This window comes from Ammodytes marinus (assembly GCF_949987685.1).
Source record: "Ammodytes marinus genome assembly, chromosome: 19".
Lineage (NCBI taxonomy): Eukaryota > Metazoa > Chordata > Actinopteri > Uranoscopiformes > Ammodytidae > Ammodytes > Ammodytes marinus.
Window position 1 is genome coordinate 22,258,382 of NC_137223.1, and position 26,433 is coordinate 22,284,814.

The 26,433-nt window shown below is 41.1% G+C and overlaps 1 protein-coding gene across 1 annotated transcript in view; it reads right to left on the reverse strand.

The window, feature by feature from the left end:
* The window catches only part of fam184ab (family with sequence similarity 184 member Ab), a gene marked incomplete at both ends in the record, with an annotated part of 160,713 nt that overhangs the window by 73,969 nt on the left and 60,311 nt on the right, over positions 1–26,433 (reverse strand). Inside the window, 7 exons of the mRNA XM_080047789.1 lie at positions 6,225–6,410; positions 11,978–12,159; positions 13,599–13,734; positions 20,038–20,289; positions 21,357–21,440; positions 22,666–22,905; positions 24,630–24,788. Coding sequence (XP_079903915.1) covers positions 6,225–6,410; positions 11,978–12,159; positions 13,599–13,734; positions 20,038–20,289; positions 21,357–21,440; positions 22,666–22,905; positions 24,630–24,788 — 1,239 coding nt within the window. The remainder of the gene's footprint in view (positions 1–6,224; positions 6,411–11,977; positions 12,160–13,598; positions 13,735–20,037; positions 20,290–21,356; positions 21,441–22,665; positions 22,906–24,629; positions 24,789–26,433) is intronic.

A 26,433-nucleotide genomic window follows, 5' to 3' on the forward strand; every position in this document is an offset into this window, starting at 1 on the left:
GGGAACAGTACGTCTCTGCAGAAAAAGGCAAATTAGAATAGTGGTATGGTTTTGATTTAGGAACAGTGAGACCTCAGGCTCATTAAACAAGGACTGGGATTGTAAAAAAATCCTAGGAGCCAATTTCACTGTCTCATGTCAGATAGAGATTTGATTTGGTGCTATTTAAATGCCAAGCACAATGGGGAACACGTCTAGTATGAGACACTTCAACAATGGAGATTCTCAGCGGAGTGCTAAACCCCAAAAAATCCAATAGGCAATGTTTCAAAAAGTAAAGAAAAAGGTAGCACATCATCGCAAGTTCCCCAAGTTAAGGCAGCCAAACTACTGTCATTTCAGTATAGTGTACATAATATAGAGTATGTCCCTATAATGCCAACCAAGGTGTTATGGTGTTATTGGCCAGAAATTGTGTGCTGTAAAATTAGTTGGTATCTTGTATGTAATGGAGTTTGAGTCAGCTGTGATTGGTCCCTCTGTCTCTCAAGCAATGGAATTGGATGATTTGATTGGCTGTTGAATAATTAGGCCCCAACTCCCAGCTGTAGTGACTCTGCCGTTGTATGTATACATCACTGAATTGCACCTGTCTATTTCAAACGCTCTGAAGAAGTCTTTTTGCTGAAATGTGTCGGTAGTGATATATTACGGTAATTTTGTTGATGCCAATCCAACACAAATTACTACAGACACAAAAAATGCCCACAGATTTGAACCAAATCCTCTCTGACACTGTGCCAGTAATCTCAAATGATTTCATATATTATTCGAACCACGTGTTACAGTGTAAAATTGATTTCTACGTTATCAAGTTCACGTTCACAAACAGGAGGCTAAAACGTCCCAGATCAAAGGAATGGTAGGCTACTAATGTGGTGAGTCAGCTGTTTTCTTTGCAGTGGGCCTTTAAGATAAATTCACATACGCTTTTTTTGCTTAACTCACACCAACTGACACACACACACACACACACACACACACACACACACACACACACACACACACACACACACACAGCATGCAAGGATAAGCCATCTCCAAATTTCCAAAATAGAAAACTCTCATGTTCTTCTCAAGAGCGAAAATAGGTAACGGAGTAAAAATATATACCATAGAATATGCAGGAGACACGCAGCATAAAAGCGCCATCTAAGAAGTGGGTGTATGTACAGAATGTATGAGCTTAAGCCTCTGCCACGGCCGCCACACTCTCTGTGCTAAGTAAGTAGCAGTGAAATATTTATGCTGGAAGTTTTAGACACACAAAAATGCACACGCACACACACACACACACACACACACACACACACACACACACACACACACACACACACACACACACACACACACACACACACACACACACACACACACACACACACACACACACACAATACAGAGCTACTAATATTACTATGTTGGCATTTGACCTTTACTCTGGCAGAAAGAGCAGTTAGTTGATGTGTGAGGACTGATCCACATTTAAATGTCTGTGATTATAATGTTACGACGGTCCGTCTGTCCGTCTGTCTGTCCGTCTGTCTGTCTGCCTGTCTGTCTGTCTGTCTGTCTGTGTGATTCTCAGGGAGAGCTTGAGACCCAGAAGCGTCAGCATGAAGCCAAAATCATCACCACCAAAGAAGAAGAAAAACTTTAGATGGACAAGATGGCTCTGGAGCTGGAGCTGAAATGGACCGAAACACTCAAGTGTGTGTGTGTGTGTGTGTGTGTGTGTGTGTGTGTGTGTGTGTGTGTGTGTGTGTGTGTGTGTGTGTGTGTGTGTGTGTGTGTGTGTGTGTGTGTGTGTGTGTGTGTGTTGGTGTGCCGGTGTATGAGTTTATTTGAGAGTCAAGGAGAGAGTTGTGCTCCCTATTTATATATTTTTTTTCGTTTTAACAAAAAGCATGATATTAAAAAATGGATGGGAAATGCATTCATTTTCTTTTCCGACTCTAAAAAAGAACACACACACACACACACTGGCGGCCGTTCTGCACATGCGCGACTCACATGGTGCAGGGGACTCACATTGTGAGCTGTAGCTTCTGTAATTATTTGAAAGGGAGTGGTTGCCAAGGGAGTGTTGTCACTCTAGAACTTTCACCACTTGATTCCACTAAATATTCCAATATTCCACACTGCACTAGTAGTAGAGTAGAACTATAGTGATGTCATAATGGGTTAGAATAGAACTGTAGCCGTGTCATAGTGGGTTACAGTAGAATTGTAGAATATCTGTAGTGATTCATTCCACAGATGACGTCACTGAATGATCTGTGATGTCACGTCTGACATCACAAATCACTGGACATTTCTCTATAAATAGGACCTTTTTGAGCCTTAAAAGTAGCTTCCAGGCTCCCTGTATGGGGCCAGGATGGACTGCTCTGATGGTCACTGACCTTGAGTAGAGCATAAGGGACGATCTGCTCGCGCCAGGTTACCTGTTAAGAGCTTGAGCTTGCTCGGCTCGCTTGGCAACTCACGTCCTAAAAATGCAGGAGCATGCTCCATGCAGGTACCTGTCCGCAGGTATCGAGTAAGAAGGACGAGCTCCAGTCTCACTAGAGACTAGGGGCAACAGAGCTAACCAATGAGCTCCATGGGGCCTGGAAGTGACTTCAAGTGAAGTTCTCAAAGAGCTTGAGATTCTCACACACACACACACACACACACACACACACACACACACACACACACACACACACACACACACACACACACACACACACACACACACACACACACACACACACACACACACACACACACACACACACACACACACACACACACACACACACACACACACACACACACACACACACACACACACACAGACACAGAAACACACATTGGCTCCCATAGTCACATCCCACAGGCAACATTCACATCCATCTCTTTCGCTGTCACACCGTTCGGTCCTAACTTTGATAACTTTGCCTCATTTCATATCCTCCGCTTGCTGTTTTATGAGCAGTAAATGTCATCAGCGTACAGGCTGGGTTGTGAGTGTAAATTTAAGGGTCCTGCACCCATTTTGAATGTCAAAACTACACACCTTTTCCACACCTTCATTTCCCTTTTAGTTAAAAAGATTTTGGCATCAGTTTTAGTCATGAATATCAAATTATTTTAAGGTTAAAATGTTCTGGAATAAATAGCAGAAAAGTTCAGTTCCTTCCCCCTCGTGTGTATACTATTTCCAACATCTGAAACTAAACGGAAATTAAATTCAGATTTTTTCCACACTTCCTCACGTGTGTAGGCACTAGGCAGCCTTTTTTAATCTAATTAGTCTTTAATTTTTCTCTGAACAACGGCACACTGGAGCAGCTGTGTGTGTGTGTGTGTGTGTGTGTGTGTGTGTGTGTTTGTGTGTGTGTGTGTGTGTGTGTGTGTGAATGAGACAGTTTTTAGCATCTCCCAGAAATAGCACACCAGAGAGAGTGTCGTCAACACACTCTTATCACCTGTATTAGTCATCAGGCGTCAGCATGCGGCTCACGTCACCTGCCACGTCTCCCAAACTTTGTTTCCGTTCAGAATTCTTTCCTTTCATTGGGCCTCTTTTGTGATATCATATCAATCATACAGGTTATTCAAATTTCACCCAGCAGCCCAGGTTATATGAGAATCGGAGGCGTCCCAGAGGATATTTTGTGAGTGATGAATATAAATGTGCTCCCACGTCAGTAGGTTGCATTTTCCCCTTTGAGTTTGCCAGATTCTTAGTCACCTTTATGGCCCATTCTGATGCATTTTTATTTTAGTTTCACCGAAATAAAGGGAAGATTTATTTTCAGCATTTTTTTCAGCTCCCTTCCACGTCTTTTGCTGATGTGTGAAGTGTATTATATAGACATGCATCCATATCAATGTGTTCTCTTTTATGTCACCCCGTGTAAAACCATATTCAGTATATCAAAGGGGATGGTTATTTGCCAAGTCATATCTGATATTGAAACTGCCGGCATGTGTGACTATAATCACGAATATAAAAAATATAAAACTTCTAGATTATGTTTTCAATCTCCCTCTCATTATCATCATCGTCGTTCTTTGTCACCTACTGTGCTGTTAAAGTTATCCAGGGTTCAATTTCTACCGCTGTTAGCTTCACTGACTAATTTATTTTATGCCGTTAAGTAAAATAAGATTAACTTAAAAAGGTGGCGTCAGCAATTCTGGAGAAGTACATTTTTGTTCAAATCAGTGATCATATCTCCTCACGACGATCTGATACCTGTACATAATGTGTGTGCGTTGAAAATCCAGTGTTAATACACAGCTTATGGCTCTGTAAATATGCATGTTGCTAGCCCCCGTTGACCCCCTTTGTTTACATTCCCTTAGTTTACATACCATTTTACAGAGCCTAGGCTGTGATTTCACACCGGAATTCTTTTCAGCGTATACACACAGTACTGACAGGTAGTGGATTGAGAGGAAACATTCACAGATTTTGACAACAAGCGTTCTCCAGAATAGCTGACTGCACCTTTAAAGTCCTGAAGTGGTTGTACATATAGAATACACATTTCTGGAAGCGCAGGATGGTTGGATAAGGCTGGAAGGTAAATAAACTATATATATAAAAAAACTTGAGATCATCTTGTTTCCATATGCTCCCTTCTCTAAGATCACCATAACCCCAGGGTCCTTTTATATGTAATAGATCCCTATCGTCTGGCCATTAAATTCAAGTATACACTTAAAAGTGAGAACTGTTATTTCTGCAGTAAACAGTGTGGACACCCTAACTCCCTTGGTCTGTCTTCAACCTGTTTTTCCTCTCCTTATTTAGTGCAAATAAACATATAGATTTTTCATTAAAAACACAGTAGTTCGACTTCTCTTAAAGTAGCCCTGACTCCTCTCGCCGTTATCTTCACAGCTAGGAAAGAGACAGTAAATGTCGTCTTTAGTACATCAACAGTCTGCATACGGTGTCTAATGATGGCGGTGAAAAGCATTTACACAGAAGTCTACCTCTGTTTAACACTTTTACCCGATAACAATGTGCTATATAATGTTAGTTTTTTAATTAATTTGTGTTATCAACTTTTCCAGTCAAGGCAACCAGCTGAAATCTTTGTTTGGGAGGCATTTTGTAAAAGTGAAACAAGTTCATTTAAGGTGTTAAAAATGACTTAACCAGGTGTTTTAATGCTAAATGAATTAGATGCCCACTTCAAAATGCACAATTATACTGTATTATACTTATTCAAAGCAAGACAGAATAGCTACCGGACAATATTAAGATGTTCAGGAGAAACACTACACATTTACAATTCAAGTGGAGGCTCAAAGCAAGGAGAGCTCCTAGCTTGTTTCTAGCTCTTGTAACAGATGGTACAGTGAGTGAACAATGCAGTGTTCAGTCAGAGGTCAGAGAGGGAGAGAGGGAGAGAGAGGCAGGCTCGTGACCCGCACATATCAAAATCTCTCAACCGGTTCTAACAGCGTTTGCGGAGAGAATAAAACGAGTGCTGTAGTGAGAGCGAGAACGTACCTCCATAACCTGTATTTGTTGTATGGGTGTAAGGGTTTGTGTATACACACACACACACACACACACACACACACACACACACACACACACACACACACACACACACACACACACACACACACACACACACACACACACACACACACACACACACACACACACACACACACACACACACACACACACACACACACACACACACACACTTCAACATTTCTCAAGCAGTTTACAGAGCGTCTCTGGGGAAATAAAACAAGTATTGGTGTCTCGTCTTTTAACCAATCCATGAGCATCTAACTGCAGAGGACTGTGGTGGTGATACTGCCAGCATTTTGCTTTTACTAACTGTATTTGCTGAATTGGTGTGAGGGTTAACAATGCCTCCATACACACACACCATATAACTGTGCCCGTCATTGATATAGTGTTGATCAGGCTGAAACATATGCAGACACCACAGGGGGCTTTTTCATTCATAATCACCTCTCAGTTATTAACAAACACTGCATTACATCAGCAGACTGTAGTGGTGGCAAAATATGGTCCACATATTTGTGTGAGTGTGAGTGTGAGTATGAGTGTGTGTGTGTGTGTGTGTGTGTGTGTGTGTGTGTGTGTGTGTGTGTGTGTGTGTGTGTGTGTGTGTGTGTGTGCGTGTACAGTACGTCTGTCTGTCTGTCTGTCCGTAGTTGCAGTGTGTACTCACGGCCAGCAGGCGGTTCTTTTCCTTCTCTGCGTTGTTGAGGGCGTTCTCCAGAGTGACTCGGTGCTTCTTGGCCACTTCCTCCAGCGCTCTGGCCTGACTCTCCTTCATCTGAGCCGCCTCCTCCTCACAGCGGGACCGCATGCCAACCATGTCCCTCTCATGGGAACCCTTCTCCTCCAGCAGGGTCTAGAGGTAGATACATATGCATTCACGAGCGTTGTTTGAAAGACGCTCAAAAGGTGAGGGATATAAGACATTAAATACACACATAAACACAAGAACCCAGGCGCACAGGCACGCACACGCACACGCACACGCACACACACACACACACACGTACTTCTATATTTGTGTGGACACTCATTGACATAAGGCATTCCCTAGCACCTTATCCTAATCCTAACCATCAGCCTTAAATACTTAAAACCTAGTTCCAAAAATGTCCTCACAATGGTTAAAATCATAAATTGGTCCTCAAAAAGATGCACCCAAACCCACAAACACCCACACCCACACCCACCCACACACACAGAGCTAACATTCCCTTCACACCATATGCTGCATTATTCAGCCGTAGTGCCAGTGTTTACTAAGTGACAGCCAAGCGATCAATCCTGCATTCTATTCTGTCCGTCCGTCTGTACATCTGAAATGTCCGATCTCTGTGGATCTCTGTGTGTTTCTAGCTTTCTCACCAATTTACATTCACATTTCTTATTCCTATTCCACAGTATTATTGATTACGGAGCTAAAGAAAACAAACCATTATCAGTTGGAAACATAGCCCATAGAACATATTTTTTGATTCTAAACGGAGTCTTCTTGACACTGGCTGGTGGTTGTCAGTGGTTGCCCTAAGCATCTGCAGTGACAGACACAGTTAACTGACCTTTTGCTAAGCCCCTGACCCTGTTAGTGGCTGTTGGGGCGCTTCGGAAACAAAGACAGATACAAAAAGGCAGACCTCTTGTTCCTAGGCAACAACAAGTCTCTAGCCGATTTTATCAGTTTTTTTTTTTTTTGCTTATTAAAGGTCTAAAGCTGGAAGATGGGTTGGAAACATTGAGCAGACTCACTATTGAAAAAAAAAAAAAAACTTGTTTAAATTGATCGGTACAAAACATGATACAATGCTAGAATATTGAGGCTAACACTTCATATACAAGGCGAAAAAGTCAGCAACTTCTCCAATTGTTGATTGCATTATTTTCATGAGGAAACCAGCCCCAATGTTATAGTGGCCTACAGTATATGAAATGAGGTTCAATTGAGTTTTATTTCAACATATCACATGTTGTGTTCTTAATTGTTATTATAGAAAGACCCTAATTAAAAAAAAACAACACAAAGGTTAGATTTTAGATATTTGTAATTGTTTGCATTTTAAAAGCGTACGTTTCCCTTACAGTTGAGAGTGACAGCTAACCAATGGGTTGGGCAAATGCAACACAATCACCGGTAACGATTCTGGCCCGGGGTTGTTGAAGTGCAAATCCAATAAAGAGAAGAGCAGAGTGTTTGTGTGGATTTGTCGGAAGCTAATAGGGAACCTAATAATGAATAAGCTGCTAACGTTAATGCCTAAACTTTAGATCAATAGTAGAATCTTGGCTACAATAAAGTGCAACTATCTGTCTTGCATTTAACTTTTTTTGTAATGTGACCTGCCACCACACAAAACAAGCTAATTAGCTTATGATATGCTAACGCTCGCTTGGCCTTGGGAGTAATGCTATGTTACCACTGTAGGTAGCGAGCCAGTTAGCCATGTGCACTAATAATTGTAGCCTATATTGACATATACGTTAATATTAATAATATAATAAAAATAATATATTAAAGCGAGACGCACACAGAAATATCAAAGCCTGACAGTCCTGTTGTAGTAGTTACAGCTACTGCGTCTAGGGAAAGGGTGATGACTAAAAGCAAGCTGATACAGGATATGTTGGTGGATAAGTAAAACAAAATTAATTAATTAATTAAAAGGAATCATCATAGAGCTTCCTTGTAGATTTTTTTGCCAGGGGGAAAACAGACAGCGGTAAAATATAGATATATGTAGAACAGCTCAAATAAGTGGCATGTAGAGGGCATAGAGGAGACAGAAAAATGTCCTGAGGATTAAGTTGTTACTAGGCTACATTCATTGTGGAACAGACAGACACAGGAGTACACACACGGGAAAGAACAAATGTCACGGAAACATGGCAGCGGGTTTGTCATCGGAGCTGCAGTACAACATGAATCACGGCTGAGGTCATAGAAAAAGAAAAACAGGGATGTTATTGAAAACTGAAAAATAAAAAAAAATCTAACTAATCAGAAGGCCATTTTTTTTGTGTTTATTCGAGGGAGCAGCTGTTTCTTCAAGGCATGGGTTTAACTACATTCTTTTCCATTAGCAAAACGTTGCCAAAGAAGCCCCCATAGGAACATTTTATTCATTAGTTGAGCTGACATTGGGCAAAAAGGTTAAGACTCTCAAGAAGGAGAATATTTTTCTGTTTAAGTGCGTGGTACCAACATTGTCTGACTACTGATGAGATAAGATTCAAATCCTGGTATTACAACCCACTTCTGGTATTCTGCCCAACGTATTGATAGCACTAAGATGATGAATACATGGAGACTAAATGCTATGGACCTGGCAATCTTTTTTTTTTGGGCCTCAACCGTAATATTAAATATCGCTTTAATATTTGTCTGACGTATTGAAATATCAAGTTTAGGCTTTTTTGAATTGATACACCTTTTTCTGTACAAGCTACTTGGTCCAATTCATTTTTCATTGTTGTTTTAGCCATAGGAAGTGATATACGTAGCTGTTAGCCACATAAGAAAACAGTGTTTTATCACTGCAAAAACACATTAAAAGATAACATGCGCTACAGCCTAAAACCGGCTTAATATATATTCAATTTAGCCTTTACCAGTTTTAAAGCTACATGGCTATCTGTCTGATTAAAGACTGCATCAGCCTTTGGCAACCAAATGAAAAAAATTACTTAATTTCCCACCAGGGAAGCAATCATATCGGTGTGCGGGTAATTGCTCCGAACCAAAGGCTGTTTTGGAAATCTTCCAAGAAACGTCCAACAAACGGGTCTGACTGAGCCGCACTGCTGTGATGTCATATGGGCAAAACAGACCGGAGGGCTTATCAAAACATCTCAACAGCATGACGTGAGCGACAGGCCATGAAAACTTCCCTAGGAGGTTCAATCTCTCCTTTTGCTTTGGAACAAAATGCCTTAAAGAAAAATAAAACATAGATGAGGAAAAGGACTATGGTAATAAAGGAGTATGAGGGAAAGAAACCCCAAGCCTCCAATAAATGAAATGCCTTTTAAACAGCTTTTTTTTTTTTACGATCAAGTCAGACAATTAAAGGTGCAGTCAGTGATTCTGGAGAATGCTTGTTGTCAAAATCCCTTTTTGTCAAAATCAGTAAATATTTTATCACGATCCGCCACCTGTCTGTGAAAGAAAAATCCAGTGTTAATACACAGCTTATGCTCTGTGAACGGGCGTGTTGCTAGCTACAGTGGGCCACTTCGTTTACCCTTTGTTTAAAGACCCTTTTACAGAGTCTAGGCTGTGTATTTACACCAGATTATTTTTATGGGCACACACAGCACGGACAGGTAGCAGATCGTGAGGAGATATTCACTGATTTTGAAGTATTCACACAGTTTGCTAATGATGCTAATTTCGAAAAACACAATTGATCCAAAAATCCTTAATTAATAGACAGAGGTTGGAAAACAAATTGTGCTCCAGAAAACTCAATGTGATATTACGTGGTCTGTTTTTAAATTGAACAACTTTTAGAAAATTGGGGCGCTCTGGTGGCGTAGTGGATAGAGCGCGTACCATATCGACTCCAGACTTCGTTCCATTGGTCGCTGGTTCGAGTTCGACCCTTGGACCTTCACAGCAGATCATCCCCTCTCTCTGTCTCCCCATTTCAACTCTGTACTATCAAATAAGGCTTGAAAATTCCAAAAAATAATCTTTAAAAAAAATAAAAACCCCACCAAGCAACAGCCAGACTACTGCGACAAATCCATTCAAAGCAGAAAACAGTCGGGCAATGACTGAACACAAAGCTGGCTATGAAGTTTGAGTGGTATAGGAGATCTTCTATTATCCTAGAGAAGGACATTTCAAATTCAGCCCCTCGCCCAGTGGGGAAAGTCCCATAGGATTACACAGCACAAATGTCAGGGATAAAGAGATGGGAAAACACACATGAGGCCGCAACACTTGACATTTACCGTCAGCTGTTGTCCGTCTGTTGACAACACCGTTCCTTAAATCAGATTCTTGTTTTTTTTAAAAGAGGAGAAGCTAGAATGTTTTGGTCCAATGGTCGATGACAGTTTTAATTATTACAGGTCCATACTGGCATGTTATTCTTTGATGCATACTTAAAAAGGTGCTAAGATGAACTTTTAAATATTTCTGAAACTGTCAAATTTTTCCTCTGATGATCATAAATGACATGTTACAGCAAACGAGACCATCATTGCAAAGAATGCAAATGAAATATAGTGTTTCTTAATGCCTTTGTCATGGGTACGCTCACCCAGGAACACCAGCTGGTGTTGTAAAAACACTACCACTTTTGTCCAAAGGGGGTGCAAGAATGAACAAAAACTTAGGATGGTTTGTTTTTCCTCCTAAATCTGTGGAAACTAACCTGCAACAGACATGACTTAACTTTACTCTCGAGCTTCAGAAAGGCAAAGAAAAGAGTGGCAGACTTTATGCGTTCAGTACAGCCACAATCACCACAGTCAGCTACGGTGGACCTTTAGTTTTGTCATGTGCTTTAAAAAGCATACTCTAGCCTTAACATTTTGTTCTTTCTAACAGAACTGTCTTCCTGAAAAACATCAATAGTTTAAGTCAAATATCTCATTTACATCTATACTGGCCAAGAGGAGAAGATTGACCTTGCAAAGTCACAGAAAATGAAGAAATAAAGTTGAAAAAATAAATCATCTTCTCCTTTTGGGCGTAAAAACACATTAGAATTGCTTCATAGATTTAACAAATAGTTTTTTTCTCTCCAGGAGGCTGAATATTGGAAATTGCCCTAAAGTGGGTAACTAATACATTTCTTCATCTTTATTTGGACAATCTAGCTTCTCTGAATCTGAAAGTGATGATTAAAAAAAATATCACAGAGCATGCATTTTGAATTTAAAAGCATTATGAAAGATTTCAAATGAGGGGACCAAGTTTAATATGTTTTATGGTTTCCTAAACTTCTTAAACCCTATAATGGTTTATTTGTTGTATAAACTAATCCCCAAAATATGAGCATAATATTTCTTATTTACTAGATTTGAAAAACTGAAGCAAAGTCTACCAAAAACTTCAGTCATCAGCATCTTGATGATGGCTTACTAAGTTATTCTTAACAGTGTTTGCCAGCCTGAATTGAATACAGATCACACACACACACACACACACACACACACACACACACACACACACACACACACACACACACACACACACACACACACACACACACACACACACACACACACACACACACACACACACACACACACACACACACACACACACACACACACACACTATTTAATGGCTCTCTTATCAGAACTTAACGGTCACAAAGTGCAACTACCTGCTACTAGCTCATCAGGAAAATCATACATGCGCGCACGCACACACACACACACACCACCCACCCCCCCACACACACACACCCCTACCGTCTCTAGGGACTGTAGCTGCTGCCTCTGTCTCTCGTCCAGGGCTTGGCTCTGGCTCAGTAAGGCCTCCCGCTCCTCCTCCATCCGCAGCACTTTGTCCTTCAGTCGGCTGCGCTCGTTGTCCACGTCCCGGATGGCGGCCTCCTGGGTCATCTGTGTGGCCTGCAGGCTGCTGATCTGACCTGGGACGGGACAGAGAGAGACGTGAGAAGATTGCGAAATAGAAATCGAAAAAAACAACATCGTCATCTGCATATATTGTCATTCCTGGAAGGGTTTCTTGTGGATGCTGCCAACACGTACGTCCGCCAATTAAAACTAGAAAACTTCTGGAAAAAGTCCTGGAATTTCAATGTGTTTCATGAGAGTACATTTTGCCGAGTCACCATTTTGTTTTAACTTTATGCATTCAGCCTGGCAATGTATTCGGCAAATGTCTTGTCTCAGTAGAAGCTGTATTTTGATTTTTGATTTGTTTTTAATCCAACCAATGACGTGAGGCATATCCATCGTGGTGATGTAATATCCATTTGGCACAGAAGCATGTGGTAGCTGTTGCTAGGAGAAGGTAGGGAACTAAGCTAAAATGTGTGTTACCTTAAAAGATGAGTTAAAGAGGTATAAGAGTAATTATCTCCAAATGTAGTGGTTTAAATGATTTGGACTGAGGTGTTTGTTTGTGACCAACCCCCAAACGTCTCCATGCCAGCCATGGTTACAGATCTCAGCAGTTACTTTCATGTGTACAGAAGTATAAGCAATATAAATGAAAAAAAAAAGCACCCAAGTTGTATTTAATTGGAATTTTACTTGAATATAAAAAGGACCCTTCTAATGCAACCAGCAAACCAACTAAACAGACTAAAAGCATCTATTGGTCCCTTTAGAGTTTAAATAAATGATGAGCTATGAGCCGCCCAAGGTGGTTAAAAGTGAGTGTCATAGTTGCTTTCTCCACTGGATCGTATTAGTTTCCCTCACATGCAAACAGCCCCAGAGGAAAGGGATAGACAAAATAATAATATATATATGTGTGTGTGTGTGTGTGTGTGTGTGTGTGTGTGTGTGTGTGTGTGTGTGTGTGTGTGTGTGTGTGTGAAAAATTCTCATGGTGCAACGAGGTGCTCATAGTGGCTAATGGGCTGAGCATAATTCCCGTAAATTGCTGCTATTGCTCACACATCTCGGACGGTAATGTTTATGCAATGTTGTTGCACAAAATACTGACGGAGAGACATCACAACATATTTAGTCAGAGTCCCAACATGCGGCAATTTACGCGCGCACACACACACACACACACACACACACACACACACACACACACACACACACACAGAGCATAATTGATGTGAGAAGGCTTCCCCCTGCCTCTGAGGGAGCGGGGAATAGCATTAGCTGGGATATTACAACATTACCCCGTTAAAAGCGCTTCAGGCCGCGATGCCTCAGACGAGATGAGAGGAGCTGTTAGTGGGCATGTTTGATGTGTTTGCACGACAAGCCTTTTTCCGAGAAGTGTTCTGTGTGTATCATGGGGGTAAGTATTCACCAGCATCATAAATATAGAGTCCATATGAGAGAAGAGAAGAGAGAAAAAGGGTTGAGGTATTCTTCTTACTGGCTTTGAGGAGTATTTCAGTGGCTTGCTGTTGAACTCGGTCTCTCGCTGCCTCTAGCTCACACTCCGCTTCCTTCTGACGGATTTCCACGATTTCTGAGTTCTGGGTCACCTCGTCCAGCTGCTTGGTTAAGTCCTGGAGAATAAATAATGAATCAAATCAACACAGAATAGAGAAGGAAGCAAAATGTTGTTCAAACATAGAGTAGCAGCCATCTGGAAGAGAAGAAAGTTACTTAAAGCTAAACCTTTGCTTAAAGGTTGAGTCAGTGATTCTGGAGAAGGCTTGTTGAAAAAATCAGGGAATATTTTTACATGATCAGCTCTCTGACACACACACACAGATTAGAGGGGAAAGAAAGCAACATTTTGTTAACGTACAGTAGCAAAAATGTCCCTACTGTTGGGTCTCTTTGTGAATATTGTTAAACATTTGCATCTTTTGGAAAGGATGTCAACAACCTTGGGTGAAAAGCGATAGGAATAATTGTCTGTTTATTTTTATTTATTTATTTAACCTTTATTTACCCAGGCAAGCAAATTAAGAACAAAATTCTTATTTTCAAATGCAGCCTGAAGGACAGACAAACTGTTTATTTAGCCAGTCAGACAGATTGCTCATGAACATTGCTCCACAAGCAATTTTTTTTTTTTACTTTGGAGTAAGGCAAACTTGCCATGATTTAGTGATTGTCCAATGACCCTCTTGTACATCTTTTTTGTTGTTGTATGTGTTTGCTGTTTGTGTTTTTTTGCCCTGTATAAATGGTAGTTATTAAACACATTTCTTTTTTAAGCATACAGTAGCAGCCATCTGCGAGAAATACGAGAGGGAAATCAAATTAATTAAAGACAACCCATTGTTTAAGTGTCTAATGCTTGAACGGGTTAGTGTATCTCCCTGTCAATCAACTTAATGATTGGGCTCATTGTTTAGCTGTCTGGCTGGGTTCACTCAACCCATCAATTTGCACTGCGGCAGCCAGGCACCTGTATTCAGTAGAGAGAGCTCTGCCATGTGTTGCTAAGCAGGTTGTTTTTCATGCAGAAACTGTTTAGCGATTTTTCTGGTGAAGCGATTAGCAGCTAACTAGCCAGGTATTTCCCTCAGGAGTTGGTGGAAACCAAATACAGAGCTTAGAGAAATGAGTATTGGATTTACATTTGCCAGAGGTACGTGCTAAACGAATGATAATGTCGCTCCATATCTGCCAGGTGTGTAAATAAGCATCAGTTAAACAGTGTAAATGTCAATGTCCTTCAATAAACACCTTTATACTGTATGTACCTGACACTTTTTACAGTTGTTCAGAGTGATTCGGACATATTGTATTCTTGCTCAAAGGTCCCCTTGTTGTGATATTGCATTTTTTTTTTTATATATATAGCTTTAGTGTTTATTGCTCTTTTTGCTTTTAAGTTACTGTTGAAATTGCAGTGCCCTGGAGAAAAGCCATTATGTTCTGCCCCACACAGGTTGGCCGTGTGGTTAGAATGACAACGATGGTCTGGAAGTGAATTGAAATGTATGAGTGGGAAAAATAGGTTTACGGAGTAGGAGCGTATTGGTTTTGATGCCTTTTTTACAAACTGCTGTATTTTTATTCTAGATTTATAACGTTTGATCTCTCTTGATTTAAAACAGCCGGCCACATGGATTAAGTGTAGTGAAAGTACATGTTCGTTGTTGTACTTTTCTGTTAAATTCTCACCCATGCACCTGTTATTTATGTATTATGAGTCCACTGCAAGTCCATAGCTGCTGTCACTCAAAACTAATAACAAATGTCACTGATTGGTTTCATATGTGTTCATGAGCTATTTTATTTGACATATTTAGACAACTAATAAAAGCATTTTGATTGGTCAGTCCTAAAACAACATTCCTAAAACAATCCATGTTTGAACCAATTAAGAATTATTTTGACAGGAAGTACAGTAAGCAATTTGGTTATTGGCATCGGACAGAAAGGGTTAATTGTAATGTAAGGAAAGTAGATAGCTTAAGATGATATAAATGCAGACCGCCGCTCAATTTATAAGAAGCAAGAAGCCTTGAGGGAGGGATTCGACATGCCCACACACACACACACACACACACACACACCGACGCACACACACACACACACACACACACACACACACACACACACACACACACACACACACACACACACACACACACACACACACACACACACAAACACACACACTTTATAAGAACTCATGAGAGGCAATTTCACATCTTTCAATCCCATCAAACAGCCTCCCTCAAACTTAATTACTGCTGCTGCGCCTAGGACAAAGAAACCTCAGTATGATAATAACCACTGAGGAGTCACACACGAATTAGATGTGATGTATGTGTGTGTCTGTGTGTGTGTGTGTGTGTGTGTGTGCGTGCGGGTGCGTGTGGGTGCGTGTATGTATGATTTCTCTGATGAGCTAGTAGCAGGTAGTTGCACTTTGTGACCGTACAGTTCTGATAAGAGAGCCATTAAGTAGCGTGTGTGTGTGTGTGTGTGTGTGTGTGTGTGTGTGTATGTGTGTGGGGTCATTCATTTCATTTATTTTAAAGTGAGGGGCGATAAGGATTACATTTTTAATTTCTAATTTTCCAAAAGTGAGGGCGACTTTTCGTTTATATTCTAGGGTAAGGACTTAATCGTATGCATGTTGTTGTTGAAATCCTATTGTTACAGACAGTGAGTAATTACCCCTAATCATAATTCAACACAAAACAGAAAAAAAATCACACAAACAGAGAGCCCCGCTAACTGTCAATCATCCTTATTGGATATGACTGAATCCTACATTACTATTTAAATATAAAAAGGAGACAATTTTCGGATGATTCATTGTCCTATCTCGCTAAAAGCTCCGAACCCAACCCGTCCAGATGGTGCTTTTTACCTGAGAGCTGAGTGTTTAGTCCAAGTTCCACTGACAGCAGCAATTTAACATAGCTTCAGTGGAGTATTGCACACTGGGAATAATTTGTAATTTTTTTGGCATTCAATATTAATATACAGAAGGCTTGTGAAACGGTCGGCCATTAATTACAACCGTCTAACTTACTCCTGGCGATCGTTAGCCTGCATTTCTCTGGAGATGAGCTCGCTAAATCATGAGCTAAAGTAGGATGACAGAAAAACACTGAAGCAAGACGAATAAAGTAGCAATCCGGAAACCAAGGGCTTTGGACTTGCTGCTTAATATATGTGCCCATATGGTGTGCCAGTACCGTAATTATGACTCCTGAGAAACTTTTTGATTTGGTGCAACGTTTTAATTTTCCATTGGGAGAAGGAATTTAATAGTAGAGATCTTAAAAACTTGCTTGGGCAAAATGCTAGTTTATGGACACCAAGTAAATATTATCACTTAAAGATGCTACGAGGAACTTTTATATATTTCTGAAACAGTCTATTTTTTTCCTCTGATGATCATCCATAACATGTAACAGCAATTGAGACCATCAGTGCAAAGAATGCTATTTTTATATAGTTTTTCTTAACGCCTTTTTCATGGGTACGCTCACCCAGGAACAACGGCTGGCGTGGTAAGAACACTACCGCTTTTGTCCAAAGGGGGTGCAAGAATCAACACAAACTCAAAGCTCCTCAGAGCAGCTTTATCTATAGGCAAGAAGACAAAACGCGACAGATGACATGTGTTGCTTGCCATCATCGAACCGAATATTAAAACGTCTGCCGTGAGCTTGTTAGGGTTAAATTAAAAATCTATTATGTCTCAACATTTAACTCACAGCGGGAGTCTTAGGAAGATTAAAGGACTGAGGCTGTTATTAAGAGATTATTGTGATATTACCCCTGGCAACAGGGCAACAGATCGGCTATGTGTTGAATGAAAGACTTAAATAGAGATGGATCAAATTGTTTCTACCCATCGATGTCTGTCTTTACGGTATTGAATCTTGCGTTGTTATTATAGGCGAATCATTTTTTATATACCATTTTTTTCACATTTTTTAATAAATATGCAACATGGAAATATAGAAGAAATTATGAGTACATTTGGGGTTCTTTAAAAACCAAATATCCATATGTCAGTGTAGCAAGAATAAAAATATTTGGTAACACATTCTATCTAAAGTTTTTACTGAAGAGATTTTTGATACAAATCATTCTGTAATAACCTTCAAAATAGTGCAGAACAAATGTTGAGAAGGTTGGCTGTTTAGGTGAACTAACGGACACAAACAGACAAGGTTTAATCAAATAAACAACTAACAAACATTTCATTTATACAGTCGCATAATAGTATAAAAGAAGACATGTTATGGAAGCAAAAATAGCAAAAAAGAATCTCAAAATTGACCAGCGTGTGAAAGAACAATGTTTTTTGCCTGCCGTGTCTCGCCTCAAATGAGAGAATCTAAAAGTAGCTCTCATGTGCAGTTGGTTTCACACTCTCTGCTCTGTTGTTGTTTCTTTATCTGGGTTACAGTTAATTGCTCTGGTAACTAACGATAGTATTAACCCCCCGGCCCCAGTGCACAGTGCACACACCATCCACTGATGACCTTGATCATAGTCTCACTAACACTCAGAATATGGGAGCGCGGGAGTGTCTTATTCCATCCTAATGTTGCACAAACTTCAGAGCATTTCTTCAAAACAAAACAGACCTACTTAACCAATTCCCCTGTAGCACATGTCAAGTCAACTATATATTTTTTTCAACGGTTGTGAGTCTATTCCACAGACCTTACAGGAATCAGATAGCAGAGAATAATCAAAAGAGATCTACTTGGGAAAAGAACACAGAATTTCTATTTTTAAAATTGGGGCGCACCACTCTTAAATGGCTGCCAAATAAAAAATAATAATAATTCAAAGACTTCAAGTACGGCAACAGTTTTGGGACAAATTACTTGGAAACTGCATGAAACGCCATCACTTAGATGCAACACGCAGGTTTGAAAGACTCGAGTTGGACGTACACAACAGACTAAAGACATTTGATGGCTCACAATCAAAAGGTATAGCGAATATTTCATGTCGTTCACTATTCTCATTCATGTTTGCAGTCTTCCTTTGCGCTGCCTTTGCGTGTGTAACCGGTGTATATGTTATATTTCACCAATAATCCTTTTATGCTTTAATTTATTTATTTTTCCTTCATACACTTCTGTATTAATGAATATTTGTTTTGAGAGCTTTTATTTTGAAACCCTGGGATGTGTGATTCTGTTGTTACCCGTGAGGTCACTTCCTGTTATTTCGCGCTAGCCTCTTCAGTCGGCAATTTGCCATGATGAAGAGAGGTAAGAATGTACAGTGCTCCTCTAAATGAGTGTATAAAAGTGATTAAACACGGTAAAACCTGTAACCGATTTGTAAATAATGTTTTGAGGAAGTTGCAGTTGCTGTTTAGTCATGTTAGACACTCGTTTTAGTGTAGGAATGTTGTTATATATCCAGTATGGCAGTTTTTGTTGTATTGAATCTCATGTGCTGTCTCACAACGCAGAATTAGCCGAAGCAGCAGCAGGCCGGCTACACGTGCGCTTTGTTGCATTTATTTGCGTGTTATCGCCACCAACTTTCCATCAGAAGGAAAAAGTGAAACGGTTGGCTGGTGTTATTGAAAACTAAACGGGGTTCCACTCCTCAAATCATGGCTTTTTACATATTAAAACCTTTTCAGTAAGACAACTGTTTGTTTGTCTCTGTATGTATATCATTGGCATAGAAGAGGGTGAACAATAACTTTAGGTTTAATTCAAATATCTTCAGCTTCTTAAAAATAAAAAAAAGCTAACCCAGATTGTACTCTACTATTTTCTGAATTCACAGGTCTGCTTTGAAGGTAAGGTGTGTAATAATAACGGAGTATTTTGGCGGCACTTAGTGGTCAAGGTTCTAGATTGCAACGCTCCGTCTTTACCCCTCACGTTCTGAGAATTTACAGAAGCTACGGTGGCCTTCAAGGACTAGAAGCTATAGTAACTAAAGATCATGCACCACTGCCTCAAAAAAAACGCATTACGTTCTGGTACGGCTACACAATCCCTATCCTGTTTGTTCTTTATAGTCCAGTAATAGTAGAAGCATGTGTCTCCATAGAGGGACATGTTTATTTGCCTCACCTTGACGTTGCTCTCGCTGGCGTTGAGTAAAGCCCGGAGCTTTCCTCAAGTTTTTCCACAATATCAAGTGATGAGGTGACGATGTATTTAGTAATTTATTCTATAGTACTTTTTCTTCTATGTCTTCCAACAAGTGCATTTCCCCAGGACACCCACTCTATACTAAAACAAGTAAGGCCGTTAAGTTTGTCCGTTATGTGCTTCTGTAGGAACATGGCCGTGCAATATGGCAGCCTCCTCAATGATCAAATACTGACTTAAAAGGTGTAAATTGAAGCATTTGCTAGCTTGTATCTCGCATAGACAGCCATGTTTTCCACTGACCTTGACGTTGGTCTCGCTGGCGTTGAGTGAAGCCTGGAGCTTGTAGGATCTCTCGCGGTTGTCTCGGGCCTCCTCGGTGACCCGGGCCAGCTCCGTCCTCAGCTTGCCCAGGGTCTTCTGCAGCGCCGCCTCCTGCGCCTGGAACTCACGCCGGAGCTCCGCCTCCGTGCGCTTCCACGCCAACAGGTTGTCTGCCGTCAGCTGCTGGGACCTCTTCATGGCCTCCAGCTCGCGCTCGTAGAAGGCCTGAGCCTGGGGAGAGACAGGCAGATAGACAAGGCAGGCAGGCAGGCAGACAGACAGACAGACAGACAGAGAGACAGACAGACAGATTGAAATAACTTATTAGCTTGTTTCACTTTTTTAGGTTTTTGCCTCACTTTCAAACACAGTGTTCGACCTAAGTTAAACTGGATGAGCGACCTTTGCACATTTCTATATCAAAAAAAGCTTGCAATGTTACAATAACGTTTTTTGTCGCCTTTGCTTGAGCCGGAGAGTAAGGCAAAAATACCAAATAATTTAAAATGTTCAACTTTTCCTTTAAAACATTTCACAACAAGCTGCTAGCATGGACACTGTTCTTTAGTTGAATTTGTGTTACTATCTTTTACTTTTCCCTGTCCTTTTTCCTGCTTAAAACTTGGGATGGCCATCGGAGGACATATTTGAACGGTTTGAAAGGCCTTCACATTAAAATGCAATTTCATGCTAATAATCAATGCAAGAGAAGAAGGCTGAAGCCAAATTGACTTGGCAGACAGTGCTCACTGCCAGTAAGGATGTGCTCTTCTGTTGAAATATAATGGCTGTTAAATGCAGTACTTCAATTAAGCTGTTCACTGTATAATAATAGGCAGATCACAGCCTCTACTTTCAGCAAGGTCTGGTCAACATAATTAAGCCCAACAAATGTAATTAGTCCGAGAATGTTCAATGGTGCCTATTTCACTTTAAGCAAAACCTTGAACACTCTGGTAAGACCCATTTCATCTTTTCATGTTACGCTAGGTTCAAATTCAAAAAATATTATCAGAGTGTGAAGGATAGAGACACAAAATTCTCAATATGTCAGAAAAAATACATTTGCATAAATAGATACACATTTGCCGTAGTTTATCTGATACTGTAGAGAACAGGCTTCACAATCATGCATATATTAATTAATGTATGCGTGTATTTACTTTATATAATATAGGTGTTATATGTTACTGCATAGATGTAAGTAGAGCTGGATACTCTACCATACAAATAGACAGGAAATCAGGTTGTTTGCCGTGCGTGTAAGCAGCAGCTATAATGGCCACAGTCTACTGCACCTTGCTGAGTTTGGCCTCGTACTCCTCCACCAGTCTCTTCTTGTCCTGTTTGAGTTCCTCCACTCGCTCCGACAGAGAGTCAACCTGGAACACAAAGACAGAAGACGGTGGTAAGAGTAGAGATAATAATAATAATGGATTGGATTTATATAGCGCTTTTCTAGGCACTCAAAGCGCTTTACAAGGTTCCAGTTTCCATTCATTCACACACAGTCATACTCGTGACGGAAGCGTGGCTGCCATTCAGCGCCTACAGCCCCCTCCGACCACCACAAACATACAGCAGTCATACACATTCACAAGAGGAAAGTCGGGTGAAGTGTCTTGCCCAGGGACACAACAACCATGACACAAGTGGCAGGGCGGGAATCGAACCGCCAACCCTTCGATCGTCGGCTGACCCGCTCTACCACCTGAGACACAGTCGCCCAAAATGCCATGGTGTGGTCATTTTCCCAACAAGTTAACAAACGCGTGACAACAATGTATTACCGCTTTCCGATTATAAAAAACAAGATTTAGGCTACACTGACCGTACGTTTCAAGAAAGCTCTGTAGACTAGCATAGGTCTTTAGATCCTCTCCTTTCCTTTTGAACAAAACTAAAAACTTATAAGGTTGGTTTATTTTTATTTTTATATGAAAAACACTGAAACCTTGCAATGACAAACTCTCTTTTTAAACTTCTATAAAGAATAAAGATGAAGGCATAACTTGCATTTGTGTCTTGTGCGGTGGGCTGCATGGCCTTAATATAAAATAACACATACAGTCAGTACAGTACAGTTTTAAATAACTCTTGAATAACCCTAGTTGAGTTAAACTTAAAGGAGTTTTTCCTCACCCCCCCTCTAGTATAATGGCTGGGACCTTAAGTTTAACCTGCCGTGCTGTAGAGTTGATGCAGCAGTTTAATTCACTGGCCTGTAATAATCACTGCTGTCCTACTTTCTAACTAGTCTTGCCCGTAGTGATTTAATGTGTTGCTTTGGCTCCACCTTTGCAGTAGTGTGTGTGTGTGTGTGTGTGTGTGTGTGTGTGTGTGTGTATGTGATTGGTGGCATGAGTCTGTGTGTGTGTGTTTATGTGTGTCTGCGTCGGTCTATGTGCCTTGTGTGTGTGTGTGTGTGTGTGTGTCTCTCTCTGTGTTTGTGTGCACGTGTGCCTGCTAGCGTGCCTGCTTGCCTGTGTATAAGTGTGTGTGTACGTGTGTGTTTGTGCGTGCGTGTGTCTCTCTGTGTATGTGTGTGTGTGCCTGCCTGCCTGCGTGTGTGTATGTGTGTGTGTGTGCCTGCCTTGCTTGCTTTACCTCTGCTTTATGTAGCTGTCCCAGTTTCTCCTGGTCTTTGCTGTAGTTTGCGTTCTGACTCTGTTGTGAGCGGAGCAGCTCCTGGATGTCCGTCCTGTGCTGGGCCTTCAGCTCCTCCAGGGCGCTCTTCTTCTCCTGCTCGAACTGGCTCTGCGCCGTGCTGAAGGTACGAAGCTTGTCCTCGAACGACCGGCGCATCTCCTCCACCTCCCGGGACATGGACACCACGCGCTGGGTGTGCTGGCGAGACAATAAAAAAATGTATTGATACTTTTATTTTCTATTTTTTTTTTAGAAACGCAACATAATGCACACAAACATACATGCACACATGAAAGGACAGAATATTCCCACTTACATAAGAAATCAGATTTATTATTAAACAACAATAACATTTTTATTCACAAGACGAACACAACATAAGACACACATACACCAACATACATACACGCATGAAAGTACAGAATCTTTACACTTACGTAAGAAATCATATTTACCAAAATTCACACTAAATTATTCATCGCATTGCCGGACACAAAACACATACAAAACAAAGAGCCAGCTAGTCCCCACTTGTGAAATCAAAGAAAATCACGACTCAGTAAGTATCCCATATCTTTGAAAATGCCATTGGATCCCCATTTGTTTATATCTAATTTTCTAGTTTTAACTTTTATAAATAATAATGTCTTAGATGAGAAATAAATGCACTCTAAAACATTGTCTTTGAATTGTTAAAAAAAAAAAATTGTGATTGATTGCGATTCATTTCTAGGTTTCGTAGGCTGCTCACACCAAAGGTATACACTCTTTTAAAAAGCCCCAAGGCAGGCCAGTCAGGGGATATACTGCTGCCAACCTGCCTGCCTTTCCTCAATTAGCGCTGAAAACAACACACTATGCAGAAACCAAATATCTGGACCCTGGACAGTAGAAACTCTATCTAATCAGATAGCACTGATGTAGCATTATGTGAGCATGAGGTTGCTTCAATTAGCCGGCTACATATTGATGCTGATATTCAATACCAATTACTTTACTGGTAATTAAGGACACAATAAGTGACTCACACAAATACTACTAATTAGTAGGTGCAATTTGTACCCTATCTGTCTGTCTGTCTGTCTGTCTGTCTGTCTGTCTGTCTGTCTGTCTGTCTATCTATCCAATCATCCATCCATCCCTTCAATGACCATATCCATTATTAACAATGTTCACTGTATTCACCCAAACATTAGTAGAAGGCCATGCACACTTATATAAACTGACTTGACTATTAGTGCGATCACAATCTTTTTAATGAAATACAAGACAGACGTGAAATACAGTTTAACATCATCATTGACACTCGTGGTGCTCCTAAGCCAATCTCCAAAGGAAAACAATTTAACAATTTATGGTTAGGTTCCTTTCTCGTATAAGTATATTAATGTGTTTCCATCTAACTGCTGCATTGTATCCTTTTGAATCAGTGTAGCCCTGTTTGTTTTGTTGTGACATAATTCGGTGCGACCGTTCCAAGCCTTTGGTGACAGAAGTGACAGCTATAAAGATACAGTATATAGTAGCAGGGGTTACAAATAATGCCATTGTGGCCGTGGGGCCTAAAATGATTTTTCTGGGCAGAGAACAGCAAGAGAGAAGAGCAACCATGGCCATGGCAGCCATTAAATTCACCCCTGCTGCTACTACTACTACTTTTACTACAAATACAACAAGATCGGCGTCAAACACACACACACACTCACGCACCCAAACAAACAAACACACACACACACACACACACACACACACACGCAAGAAGGATCCTCCACCCTCACAACAGGACACAGAAACAGAAATTAGTACTGATTACCCGTAGCTGTGAGTGTAGCATCATGCAGGGCTCTTTTCTTAACACAGACACACACACACACACACACACACACACACACACACACACACACAGCGTTCCTGTTGTCTACCTGGGCCTCAGTGCAGAGCTGCATGTCCTCCACTCTCTGTCTGTAGCTGTCAAACTCGGCCAGCGCTTGTCTCTTCATCCTCTCGTGAAGCTCCATGGATTCCTCCAAAGACTGGATCCGCCTCTTCAGGTCCATCTCATCGCTGATCTTTCCCTTGTACTGCAGCGAGACAACAATGGTAAAATGGTGAATGGACGATTTTCTCAGCCCTAAAGCGCTTTACATTTCTTACCGTATTCACCCATTCACACACACACTCATACACCGATGGCAGTAGCTGCCATACAAGGCGCTCTCTGAACCATCGGGAGCAATTTTGGGTTCAGTGTCTTGCCCAGGGACACTTCAACATGTGGCAGGTTGGCAGGGGATCGAACCTCCAACCCTGCACTCCAGAGGACGACCTACCTACCTACCCACTTTGCCACTGCCACCCCAATGGATCAGTTAGGATAAGCTTACAAATGTGTTGGTTTAAAGGTGCACTGTGTAGTTTCAGAGGAGGGGGGATTTGTGCAGATGTGCAGAGCCTGTAGTGAGTTAGCTTACACCACATATTTACTCTACATGTAATTATTAGTATTGAATCATTCTATTGTCAAAAATCTAAACTCATTTGTTTTGAGGAACCTGGAACTAACCGTAAGACTAGAATATGTTGAATATGTGAACCAAACTGTGGTATGGTGTGCTGTTAACAACAACAGTAACTTTTTGGGTAGCTTTCTAACTTCAAACAGTGTCCCAGGAATCCTTTGAGGAAAGTTTGTGTATTCAGTTATTTAGAATATATGTTAAAACATTTTCACTTCTCTGACACACCCAAAGTTACACAGTGCACCTTTAATAATACGGTATGCCATACACACTACAGGTATTCATCCCCATCTTGTTGGGCACCAAAGATTAATGAATATTGTGTTAATGTATTCCACTAACAAATAAGCTACAGCCACAAACGGGAAAGAAAATATAAAGATTATAAGTGTATATCGGTAAGTATTTAAGTGTCCTTGACTACCATAATGGATTTTTTAGCCTGAATTAAAATAGCATTTTTTAATAGATTGGCTGGTGTGTGAGGAAACGGAAGGTTCTCCGTGAGAATGGTGACTGATTCCCTCACTGCAATCTGGTGTGTGGCACTGATTGGCTGATTGGACCCAGGTGTGAGGAGATGATATATGCCCTGAGATCCCAGTGCTCTGTGCTGCTCATTATCTCACCTTAAGAGGTAGTGAGAGGTTGTCTCTTAGTGCTCCCTGTGTTTCAAAGTTTTGTGTGTGTGTCCGTTCAGCTGCTTGGCAGCGGTGGTTTTGTTCTTGTTTTAGTTTTCAATATTAAAAGGTAGCCTGTGTGGCCCTGCACAACTTTGTGCTTTTTGTTTTCTCCCCCCCCTCCCAGTGTCGCGTTGCGATTTAGTGGTTATCCCTCCGGGGATAACTTTTAGAAACCCCTTGGTCCGCACCTGTGTCCCAAACTCCCCCCCGAAGCCTTACAGAATGAGCAGCCCAATGCAGGGCACAGCGGACCTCACTAGTGCTGCTGCTAGTGACAGTTTAGAGGTCCATAGGCAGGCAATTTCTGCTCAAGGAGCCATGTTAGGCTCGCACGACCAAACCCTACGTGCCATTTTAGAGCAACAGGCCTCGCAGGACTGCATGCTGCGGGAGATACTGGCCCGTTTACAACCACCTGGGCCAACCCCTACCCAAGCACAAGCACCTCCAGTTCCACCCCATGACCCTTTTGTAGGCCAGGAGACCAAGCTGGCAACCCCAGCCCGCTATGACGGGCATCCAGG